Consider the following 12,645-nt stretch of genomic DNA (forward strand, 5'->3'; position numbering starts at 1 on the left):
GTGCGGACTGCACGGGCTAATCTGGGACGACTCTTTACGCACATAAATTATGCCCAGTTTTCGCAGACAACGACTCAAATGTATTTGCCATTGGCTCATAGCGTACGTACACATAAGTTATCGTGTAAACTTTTTTACAACTGTGTTCAGAACCACTATCTACTATGCAACGGTTATATCAAACATTCTAGTAGCATTTCGTTCTATTTAGTTATCAATAAAGATCTGATAAACACTATTTAATATTATATACTATTTTGCGATTATATGTTTTTTTGTTTACCAATATCTTCTTGCAGTATTATAATCACATTTAGAGGTGGATTATCATTAAATTGTTCGCTTGATAAAAATATTTTGATTCAGCTGTGAATAGTATGTGAATAGTACACTATTCAAAACGCGAATCAGCCATTCATTCATTTTACATTCAGTGTAGCTTTGCTTCGTTGTTTTCGTTGTGACATTCAGTAACAGTAGTCTCTTCTGAATTGTGGTCTATGAAACATTAGTATTGCCATAATACCTATATACAGCGTCTCCCATACCATTTAAATTTGATATAATTATATCATGTTTTATGTTCTTGATAAAACGTTTTAAATTTAGTCACATAAGCTAATATTGCGTGTCATTTCGTCAATCGGCAAATACTATGGGAAAATGCCACATGGGAGATGACTTGAATATGCCTTTTCTTGTGATTTCTTCGTATTTATCTCCCTTCGCCCAATTGATATTGTCTAGTGACAAATTCCTTATTAGTAATTTACAGATTTATATGTATCTCATTATTTGTTTGAATATTTGTTTGTTTAGTATATTTTTGTTGTATGTAATTTATTCCATTAAATATATAAATATAACATTAAATGTCATATAAAGTAATTACTGTTGATTCGTGTTCTATTGTAGCAATAGTACACAACGCAATATATCATTTACTGTCATAGTTATCAATAATTTAAATAACAAACCTGTAAGTAGGTGTGTATATTATTTATTCCAATGCAAACCATATGTGTAACATGTATATTTTGTCCATTAAATATTTAGAATTGCGAGAAAGAAGTCGGTGCTGAAAGTTATAGATCAAATGTACCCAATCGGCATTTGTTCTTATCAGCTTTAAAATGTACAATTTGTTTGATTGGTCTTGTTAGACCATAGAACCGCTAATTGATGTGTTTACTCGCAGTTGATAAACATACATTCCTGATAACAAACCAAAATAAAGAAAGACGCACTGTTTTAAAAGTTAAAAAGGACGAAATAACTCATGGCTTCTGACAGGACTACCTGATACAATAGCGTTCTTTAAACATTGGGTCAAGTCTGTCGCTGGTGGATATTTTAAGGTAAACTACAATTTTTCGTACACTCTCGCATAATTACAAATACTCCCAAGACAAAGATTATTAAGAAAAGTGTGCCATTTAATAGAAAAAACGACTTAATGCATGTACGTAAAACGTTCAGCACTTTCTGCCATAGCTGGATTTTCCTAGAATAGAGAAGGACATTATCCTCGCTTTGTACTGGGGAAATGTACTAATGCACGCTTAACAGATTCAAAGGAAAAAGTCCATTAAAGCGGACTTTATATGCTAATCAGGGACGATACTTAGCTCACGTGTATTAGTTAATTGTCCCAGTAGTGATAAGTTTTTGCAGAGCGCGGTATATTCACCTTTTCTTAAATCTCATAAACTTCCCATTAGGATGAAGGGAATTGATGTCCACGTACACGGAACATAGCTCTTGGTAATGTGATATATTTACTTACGTTGTCGAATCAACTTGCCGAATCAACGTTTGCTTATATAATAATTTAACTATTTTAGCTGTTAAAATATTAAAATATTAGTCAATTCTGAGAAGAAAAAACACGAATGGTGAACAAATACATTAATGACATGCGCCATGTTGAAAATCTACATGCCTTTTGTTTATTCTTTTGGAAATATTAACTGGAAATCACGTTTTTGTTTTATTTACCGGTATTTGTATCTGACCGATATCAAGAATTACTGCTTGTATGACTGACTGGCCGAACGACTAATCGACTAATCGACCGACCGAACGACTGGCGGAATAAAATTTGAATGGCCGTCACAGTTTAGTTAAACGCCCCAAATACAACAGTACGTAACATAGTGCAAACAAACGATTTATCGTGGTGTCTGTATTTTCAATTAAATGTAAGACTTTACCAACCGCGCTTTCAGATTAATACATTTGTTCTCACAATTTAATATTCTATGCAAATAAATATTTAATTCGAGATGTCATGAAAGCTTCATTAAAATCACGTTTTATTTGATATGATCTTAATCCTATTTTGTTGACTAAAATTACTAAAATAAATACCGTTAGGTACTAATTACATCGATAGATTGGAAAGCAATTTCTTAGCTACAAAGATTTACAGAGCATTTTTGCATGCAGTTTTATGATTTATTGTAACACCTAGTACTATTATCTATACATAGCATACACAGTACAGTATTATATATAAATTCAAATACGATAACAAAGGAAGTACATGCTATGTTTTTTAGTGCAACCATATATCTCTTGGGTTTGTACTGCCCGAATATGCCGATAAAACAACTAACAGTTGTCAACCGATAAGCCTATCGCTACCATGACATTGTACGTAATGCAATTGTCTAGTTATATGCAAACAATTTGATAAATAGTACAGAATAGTCCGCATCTAGTTAGTCTCGGGATGCTCTCTCATTATGAAAAGTTTAAAAAATATATATAAGTTAAAGCAAGTGTTAAAACAGTATGGCACTTGCTGTCATTTGTATCAAGAGTTCTTTTTATAAAAAAAAGGTCAACGACCCAAAATACTACGCATAACAGTACAAAGCATGATATAGATAGAAATGTTGTTGATTAAAGTGTAATGAAATAAATGATCATAATACTCACGGTACCTATACCACGTGACGTTTTAAGATCTGTGTTGAGAGAAGAATGCGCGACCCAGTGAACATTTTTAATGATGTACTTTTAAATATTTCACCATTTTAATGGGATTAAGTGAGAGCCCGCTCTTTCGTGAGAGTTTTCTATAGGTATCATGATCTTTTTAAACAAAAAAGTATTTTTTCATTAAAATGCAACCGCGCGTTTGTAATATGAAGTCCACACACTGATCCGACATTTTTCTAACCGTTCAAACGCACGGTTGCACTTAACTATAAAAATACATATTTGTTTAAAAAGATCATGATACCTATAGAAAAGTCTCACGAATGAGCGAGCTCTCCACTTCATCGCATTAAAAATTGTGACATCTTAAAAAGACGTCATTAAAAATGTTAACTGGGTCGCGCTTTATTCTCCCAACTAGGATCCGAACAAGTCACGTAGTATAGGCATCGTGATACCTGTGAGTTAAAATGGTCAATGGCAATGCTAGGCTAAAGTACATAAGTAAAAAGTAAACATCACATTTTAAGCAAATCTAACACAGGCTGGACAGGTAATTGGAATATACTTCAATAATTCGATTGGTCATATTAAAACAAATAAGAAATATACAATAGAATGATTGGGACACATCGTATGTGTTTGTTTTACAAATGGGTTACCGGAAGTTCTTCGACATTGTATTCATACTATCGTTAATACTAAGTTTACATTCCATTAAAACGTGTTTTTGTAAAACCTATTTCTAGTCATTCATATTTTGAATGCAATCACGCTATTGTCAATACAAATTAACCGGATGAACACAATTGTTTTTCGTATGATACTGCGAATCAATATGCCAATATCTAAAACCACTGTTTTCTCATATAACTATATGTCATATTATGTTATATAAAGTGTACAAAACAAAATGGGATCTGTTAAATAAATCATTCTAAGTCCCTTTTTTCAACTATATGTTCTTTGTTCGGCACAATTTACATACGCTGGACACAAATTGATGTAGGATTAATCATCTAAACCCACATTTTCCATTAAAAAAACGACTAAAATAGGCATTCGTATGCCTCCGCTCTATGAATAATAATGGCATTTTTAGTAGGTATGCTCAGGTTGCCTATCCTTTACGTTGGTTTGAGATTTCATTATCTTTTCGCGAGATTCAGTAAAGTGTCGTCTAGTGTTCGTGGGTTATTTTTCCTTTAGTGGTCCCCTATCTCTTCGCTTGTTTTAAGTAAGTGTTCATGTGAGTTTGACTGTTGTAATTGCAAGCAATTATTAGTTTTGTTTTCACTAGTCTCTGTTCCCTATTGTTTAACTGGTTCATGCATACTTCCTTATATTTATTTGGTATTTTGTGTGCGGTGTATAACAGTCTTTGTGTTCGTGGTTTACTTAGGTGTTTTGGTGGTTTACGTGAGTTAAAGCCAGATAACCGAGTTTTCTTTAGTTAATTTGTTAATGTTGTTGTTTATGTCCGTTAATTTAAGCAAATTTAATTAGATTTCAGTTTTAAATTTTAGGTGAGGACAAATATCGGTTATTTATGACAAAAGTTTGGTCAACTTTACTATTGCAGTTGTTTTGTTGTAAAGACATTGTGGAATATATGCCGTTCAGTTATCACACTATGTATTATATGTTTTATTCTGTATGTAATGCCACATTTCCCATTTACTGTTTAGTAAATATTGGTTTTTATTTATGAATATTTTGACTACCTGTTGATCAACATAACTATTTAAGATGTAGTAATGGTACTTGGAAGCTAAATGATAGATATATACAATTTAAACAAATTTGATCCTTTTTTAAAGTCATGGTGTTCTTAATTAACTCCTTAACTAAATACTGCATTGTTCTAAAAGTTACACTTCGTGAAAGACGACCTCTTAAATTGTCTATACAGGACGGTGTATGCAAGATAGAACACGATAAGAAATATTGATAATTTTAGAACAGTCTCTGGTGTAGGGAATACATCAGGTAGGAATTAACAGTTCTGTCATTATTGTTTTATTAATGTCATTTATAAAAGCATGTGATATATGTATGTTTTTCAATAAGATTATCGTGTAATACACGCTTTATTCTTTATAGTATAAAGACAAAGATACCTATGCTCAATAAAACATGATTTTTCTTCCAACGAAAATGAAGGTGATTTTATAAAATGGGAACAAAAAGTATGATAAAAAGCATTGAAGAGCTGATTTTTTATTTTAATGGATTACACATGTGATACTAAACCACATAAAACAACAGTGATGTAAACAAAGACTTGTACATGACTCGAAAGCATATTCGCTAGAAGTAGAATGTAAAACTACCGATGCTTAAATAATCTAAGATAACATCACAAAAGCTTTACCATGACATAAAAGCATATCAAGTAACTTGTAACACAGGCATTTGTATGAAATTATATTTTCTTGCAGAATGTTGCGCATATGGTTGGTGTCTCTGATTGTGCAGACGCGATCTTGTTTTGCAGCAGGTAAACATGTTTCGAAATACATTGTGTGTGTTTTTTTTAATATGAATTGATCTATGGACTGGTATTTGCTTTCAATCTATACAATTGCGTGCATGCGCCGTTAATAAATAATGCAACATATTACATCTGATTACTCGAAACGTAAATAATGCATAGTTTAATTGACACCTATACAGTTTTAAAGATTAAACCTAATGGAATGGGTCCGGAGATGGTCGCTATCAAAAATTTTAAGTAAACATTCATTTAATACGCATACTAGATATGCCAAATAATAAAGCACATAAAGAAACAAACATACTGTGCTAATGTACCTTAATGTTGGGACCTCACCTACCATGTATCTCAATGTAAGTCGTTGTTATTGACCTTATTGGCAACACAAATTGTGCTTCAAATATGTATGCTGTCGTTTTGACATCGTTTATTATAACTTCATCAGGATATTTGGATGTCTTATTATTTATTTTAGATTTTCCATGGCCAGCCGCCGAATTCCGTGGCGTATGGGTTGCAACGGTTTCTAACATCGACTGGCCATCATCGAGCCATCTCTCAACCCACCAGCAGAAACTGGTATGGTATTTTGTAAATGTTTAAATGCAGTCAGAATCATTTAGTCATTGACCGTTTAACACTTAAGCCTTTGTCACTGCAACATGCTTAGGCAGTAGAGTAAAGTAAAGCGGTAGATTCTAGTTGTATACATGTACACAATACCAATTCAAGATAGACAAGTTGAAAACAAAAAGCACTAAGTGGAAGGTGTTAATCTATCTAATCCTGTGCACTACAAGTTCAATCGCATCAATTACGAAAGGAAAGTAACTAACTTTACATTTAAAGATGGTCCAATTAAGTAACTGGTTATACCTTATTCTACCACGGCACGTAACTTGTTTTCCACATACAAAGAATTAAAACTACCGTGGGTTATTACCCCGATATACTAACGGAGATAAGTATGACGTCACTTTGATTGTCCGCGCACTGTTTATGAATGAAGAATACGTCATTTGATTGTGATTGTTGTGGTGTCGTCACGTTTTCGCGAAATAGTGGAAGACGTTCGGTTAATATAGTTCTCATTAATAACCTTTAAATCGCGGATAACTTATAAATGAAATCGTGTTAGAATCGAAATAATCGACGAAAACCGTTGGTTATTGCGTAAAAACCAACGGAATGTCGTTCCGATGCTTGTTACCATTCGGGCTACGCCCTCGTGGTTTAATTCCTACGCATCGGAACTCCATACCGTTGGTTATTACCGCAATAACCAACGGTTACCCGTCAACTATTTCTTAAGTAACATTCTGAGCATGTCTGTTCTCTTAAGAAAAGTATTTTTCTTTCCATAATATAGGAACTAGGTGCAATAGTGGACAAGTTCAAAAGCCTGAATTTCAACGCCATAGTGTTCCAAGTTCGAACCTCTGGCGATGCGCTGTACAACTCCAGTCTTGAACCATGGAGCACATTCTTGACAGGTTAATAATATTTGTGTTTGATATGGTCTGTTCTGTTTTGCGTGTCGCGTTATCAAGTGTAAAATGAAAACTATTGCATCTTTGCTTATATAAGTGAAATAGTGATTGACACCGTATTGTTGTTGATATAATGCCACGGAAAGCAAAACAGTATAGACGAATGTATATTATGCATTTAAGTTAATATAATCTACTGCTTGCTTAGGCACTCAAGGTCACGCTCCCAGCCCGTTTTACGACCCTCTTGAGTACCTCATTGGTAAGGCACACGCTGCGGGTTTAGAGGTCCACGCTTGGTTCAATCCATATAGGGCACGCGCCGGAAGTACGTCACGCAGCGGTCTGGCACCCAACCATATGGCAAATCGCTTCCCGTCACACGCGCATGCGTATGGAACTAATCTTTGGATGGACCCTGGTTCGTCAGAAGTTCAGGACCATATTGTAAACGTGTACATTGACGTGGCAAAACGATACGATGTAGATGGATTGCATATGGATGACTATTTCTATCCATATCCGGTCAGTGGTCAGGATTTTCCAGACACAAGTACCTACCACGTTTACCAAAACTCTGGAGGTAAACTGGCAAAAGCTGACTGGAGAAGAAGCAATGTTGACACTATGATAAATCGTCTTAATCGGGAAATTCATGCCGTAAAACCATATTTGAAATTCGGCATAAGCCCTTTTGGCATATGGAAACCCGGCCATCCTTCTGGCATCAACGGTCTCTCTGCGTACGACTCTCTCTATGCCGACGCCAAACTGTGGATGGACCGTCAGTGGCTCGACTATATAGCCCCGCAACTCTACTGGAGGATAGATCCGCCGGCACAGAGCTATCCCGCTTTGCTTGATTGGTGGTGTCAGCAGAGCACCCACGGTCGTCACGTGTACACTGGTAACGCCGCGTCTAACGCCGTAACCAAGCCGGACTGGAGCGTACAGGAGCTGTTGAATCAAATTCAAATCTCCAGAAATAAAAGGAACGAGCTAAGTCTTGGAAATATTCAGTACAGTGCCAAATACTTCATGCACAACGATAAGGGCATTTCCACCAATATTCTGTCCTTGTACAAATCACCTGTAATGACGCCACCGATGCCATGGTTGAACGTTCCCGTACCAGATATGCCTCAAGTGACCGGAACCGGCAGCTCGCTAAGTTGGGCTGGGGATTCAACAGGGCACACATATAGGGTGGTTGTTTACAGGCTTTACGCTGACATTTGGGAGATAACTAGTTTCCTGGACGCGCACACGACATCGACCACGTTGGCGGAAGGAGAGTATGCCGTGAAAGCTGTAAACAGAGCGGGTATGGAGTCCAACGCCACCATCGTCCACATAAAGAATGGGGCTTTTAATATTATTGGTTAAACCAAGTGAAATATATTGACTTCAGGAATATCCTCTATTTGATGCCCAGCAAACAATTGTTAATTATTGTTCCGTATACAATTGTTTTTATTTTGTTTTTGTGACTTCCACTATTGCAAACACTCCCAATCCTATTCAACAATGAAATCTTTGAAAATAAAAAGAAATGTGAAGATTGCATGATGTGCATAGTTAAGAAGTCATATGCAAACAGTGGTCGGATTAAAGATATAAAAAAACATTATATATATTAAAAAGTAACGCTATGCATGGAGTTCCATGTATTGAAGATAGTCATTCGTATAATTATTTACACATAACAGAACAGAAACGGGGCCGACATTTACTGAATTATGCTTACATTATCTCATTGTTGAGGAAAAACAGGGCTTAATGAGTGTGCGTAAAGGACCGCCCGATATAAGCCTGTGCAGATCAGACAGGCTGATCAGGGATGCCACTTTCCACGAAGAAAAGGCTGCTTTTAAACAAAAGATATCATATGCACGGAAAATATCGTCCCCGATAAGCCTGTATGTACTGCACATCTTTTTACAAATATAATGTAAACGTGTACTTTTAGGGTTAAATAGCACAAACATTCGTATTAGCGTAACACAAAGTACATTATACATTCTGTATTTATACAACTGAAACTTTAAAAAGAAGAATAAAACATAATGGCGATGAGCATATAAATGAAACATTAGCTCAGGCGATCAATCTTAGTAAAATGTTGTAAGAAAACAAATAAGAAACGTAAAATCTGCGACAGAAATCAATATTCATTAACGTATACATGCAATGCGTTTATTTTAATTATGCTTTTGAATACAATATTCACAGCGAGAGGAAATTATTATTTTGACATTTCTAACTACACTCGCGAATAAAATATCATTTATTTTGTGTTATTTCTTTTCTCGCTAACATTATTTATCTGTTTATGTCTAAGCTATAAGTTTTTAGCGTTTTGATTAACACAGGACCAATATGTTTTTGCAATAAGTACAATAATAGCGTTTATGTTTGAACGTGGCGAATGAGTAAAGAATGAAAACAATCAGTGCAATATACGTGTTCGAAACAATCAAATTAGCTTAACATGTGAGAAAAACGGGACATTGCACAAATTGAATCAACAGTACTCATTTAACACTGATAACAGGCCAACATGTCACCCTTGAAAAACCAAAAATAAAGTGTAACAATTACCAACCTTTACTAGCAATGCATATTGGGTAGCCTATTGTTGTTTAACCCATTTATGCCTAGCGTCTAGAAAAAGGCCTTGGCAAACAGCGTAAACCCAGATGAGACGCCTAATCAAGGTCTGCGCTGTTTGCTTAAAGGAATTTCTGTAAGAAATATTCTAAATATAGAATTAAATATACTAGACATCCCTAATTTTGGAAATAGATTGATCCAATTAAGAAGGATGTGAGAATCCACTAGGCATTAATGGGTTAATTACGTATAGTGCATGTTTTTATAATTAAAGACTGTTGCGTTAAATCGACGTGGGTATCCGATGGTGCTAAACAGCTATTTCAATCATTTTTATATTCGATGCAAGTAAATTTAGATATAATTTCTTTATCAACAAAAAACGTAATCCATATAACATGCGAAAACAGCGCATCACATAAACAATACATAAACAATACAGTAGCGTATTGACATTGACATTGACTCAAGTAAACGAAACATGGTCATCACGACAATCTTCTATGTATCCTTATTAAACGTATCAGATATAAAATAAATACAATATAAGATCTTTTTTTAAATGATATTATGCGTTAATTTTTAACATTAGAGTTGCAAATCTTGACAGTAATTCCTGCTTAGTAATATTAAAACTAGAGACTTTTTAACTTGTGTCATAGACTGTATACTATGCCATTTTGGTTGTTGTTCACGTTGCAAAACCTGCCTGTCTTCACGGAACATAGCTAGGACAAGTAAGATTTTGAGTCAAGCTTTATGTAAATGATATGCGATTTCCATTATAAAAAAAATAAACTTAATTAACTAAATAAAGTGAAGCATGTTGGGTATATTTAAAGATGTAATGATGTGTAACACTAGATTTATTTTGGAATGTAAACAAACATAATATTAGTTGTTTTTTATTATATCGTCTGAAAATAAGAATTTATAAATGAAAGAGTTCTGCTATTAATAAATAAACTTGTAAAAACGATAATAACAAATTTAGTTGGAGTTCATTTTCCCTATTATCATTGATTATTATTGGGATAACTGATAATAAAAAAACTTGAATTTATTGCAGCCAGTGAGCAGCAAATGATCCTCCAAAAACAGAAATTTGTTATATAAAAAGCAAGCGGTTATATTTCGCTATGATGATGAACACATAATTTGAACTAAGGGTGGTCACATAGGTTTGGTAATTCGTCTAAATGTGTTCTTGATATTCAATGCGCTACTTAAGCATGAGAACACAATTTTCAATGCGAACAGTTTATCCCCAATCCCTCCCGCGAGTAAGTTATTTCACCTGGTTTTGGCAAGTATGCCTGTAAATCTAGATATAATAATTATTATTCATGTTTTGCAATAACTGGACAGCACTGAATTCAACAATTATCCAAAACTACATGAAATACCTGAGACTATTTAATGCAAATGTTTTCACCAGCAATAATTGTATGGTCGCGCCTGAGTATAGCTATACTGGACTTGCTTATTTAATGGAAACATTTCGTCGCTGAATTGCTATAGTGCTCTATCTCCATTTTTTTCAAAAATGAGTTTTTTTATATCGCTGTGTTCGTGAAAGCGAGATCTTTAATATGACGTGAGCGTGTGAATGCTGTACTGCACCATCTCCGGGACTTAGTACAAGTCCGGGACAAAGTAGAATTCACACTCAGATTAGCCTATCAATTGCCAGAATTTACACCACGTGACTGAGTTTCATTTCAGAACTGAAATGATCCATCTGCGTGACGTTCAAAGAATAAATATCCAGATCCGTAACCTATAAAATGCTATAAGTCCCGATAGAGCATTTCAGCATTAACGATTAAAAAAAATACCAGAATGCTCTATCTCCATACATAAAATTGCAAAAACATTAACATATAATTTACTAAAGTTAATAATAACTGATATTCATATTCTCCGTTTGCTGATAAACACTCCGGTATATTTTTTACACCTACGTGCATAAATAAGTGTGAAAATAAAGGTTAGACCTGTACATGCGTTTTTCTCCAAAAAATGAAAATGGTAGTTAGAGCACTATAGCAATCAAGCGACGATATAATGAAATAACTTTCTGTGAACCCTACTCAAACCGACAAACTTGCAAACAAAGTTGAAACCTACTCCATCCAATAGTTACCCACACAGAAGACAAGGAAATGCACTTATACATAAGGACCCAGCAAAACACCATGGACGACACCCAAAGACAAACTACTTGATTATTTAGAAGCCTTACTAAATTAACATTAACAACAACCCAAGGAAACCTACTTTTATATCCGGAAACCAGCAAAAAACCATTATTGCGAACATTGACTTAAACTTCATAGAACTGCAGTGTTCTTTCCATTGATTGTGTCCGTTTAAATTTGTATTTTTTATTGAATTTAATGTGTGTCTGTGTGTCTGTGTGTCTGTGTGTCTGTCTGTGTGTCTGTCTGTCTGTGTGTCTGTCTCTCTGTCGGCCGGACTGTCTGTCTGTCTGTCTTTCTGGTTGTCTGTCTTTCTGTCTGTCTGTCTGTCTGTCCCGCCCGCCAGTCTGTCATCTCTGTATGTCTGTCTTTCTGGTTGTCTGTCTGTCTTTCTGTCTGTCTGTCTGTCTGTCTCGCCCGCCCGTCTGTCATATCTGTCCGTCCGTCCGTCAGTCAGTCAGTCCATCCGTCCGTCCGTCCGTTCGTCCGTCCGTCCGTCCGTCCGTCTTTCTGTCTGTCTGTCTGGCTTTCTGTCGGTCTGTCGGTCTGTCGTTCTGTCGGTCTGTCGGTCTGTCGTTCTGTCGGTCTGTCTGGCGGTCTGTTTGTCTGTCTGTCTGTCCTAAACACACGGACGACCAAGCAAGCCTATTTTTCAAATGGAAACGTGCAATGCACAATTTAAGCCATATTTTGCTAGTCTTAAAACGATAACATTGGAGAGAAGGAACTCAAAATACGCAGTCACACAAAACCCCAATGGAGACTTACCAAAACTGACGCTGACCAAGGAAATCCCAAGAAAACAATTTTAAATGATAGAAAACCCGAACACATCCAAGAATGTCTTTTTTAACTTAAGTGGAACCCAATCAAAACTAAAAAAATAACGAGAGCCTGC

The 12,645-nt window shown here is 35.3% G+C and overlaps 1 protein-coding gene across 4 annotated transcripts; it reads left to right on the top strand.

Annotated features, from left to right (window-relative positions):
• Positions 1-4,135: 4,135 nt before the first annotated feature.
• Positions 4,136-8,497, top strand: LOC127858090 (glycosyl hydrolase YngK-like). 4 transcript variants are annotated; one of them, XM_052394981.1, is made up of 6 exons: positions 4,136-4,183; positions 4,859-4,935; positions 5,388-5,446; positions 5,919-6,022; positions 6,813-6,936; positions 7,142-8,497. In XM_052394981.1, the coding sequence occupies exons 3-6, from the start codon at positions 5,389-5,391 to the stop codon at positions 8,317-8,319; spliced, it is 1,464 nt and encodes a 487-aa protein (XP_052250941.1). In that variant the 5' UTR covers positions 4,136-4,183; positions 4,859-4,935; position 5,388; the 3' UTR covers positions 8,320-8,497. The 4 variants fall into 4 exon arrangements, with proteins under 4 accessions (XP_052250941.1, XP_052250944.1, XP_052250943.1 ...); XM_052394984.1 differs by lacking the exon at positions 4,859-4,935 and having other exon boundaries at positions 4,159-4,183; XM_052394983.1 differs by lacking the exon at positions 4,136-4,183 and having other exon boundaries at positions 4,840-4,935.
• Positions 8,498-12,645: the final 4,148 nt, after the last annotated feature.

This window comes from Dreissena polymorpha, chromosome 14 (assembly GCF_020536995.1).
Source record: "Dreissena polymorpha isolate Duluth1 chromosome 14, UMN_Dpol_1.0, whole genome shotgun sequence".
Classification (NCBI taxonomy): domain Eukaryota; kingdom Metazoa; phylum Mollusca; class Bivalvia; order Myida; family Dreissenidae; genus Dreissena; species Dreissena polymorpha.

Bases quoted from the DNA above. Each gene is read 5' to 3' on its own strand.
- LOC127858090 (XM_052394981.1), top strand. From the start codon at position 5,389: ATGTTGCGCATATGGTTGGTGTCTCTGATTGTGCAGACGCGATCTTGT. The intron at 5,447-5,918 runs GTAAACATGTTT...TATTTATTTTAG, and splicing joins GCGATCTTGTTTTGCAGCAG to ATTTTCCATGGCCAGCCGCC. The intron at 6,937-7,141 runs GTTAATAATATT...CTGCTTGCTTAG, and splicing joins ATGGAGCACATTCTTGACAG to GCACTCAAGGTCACGCTCCC.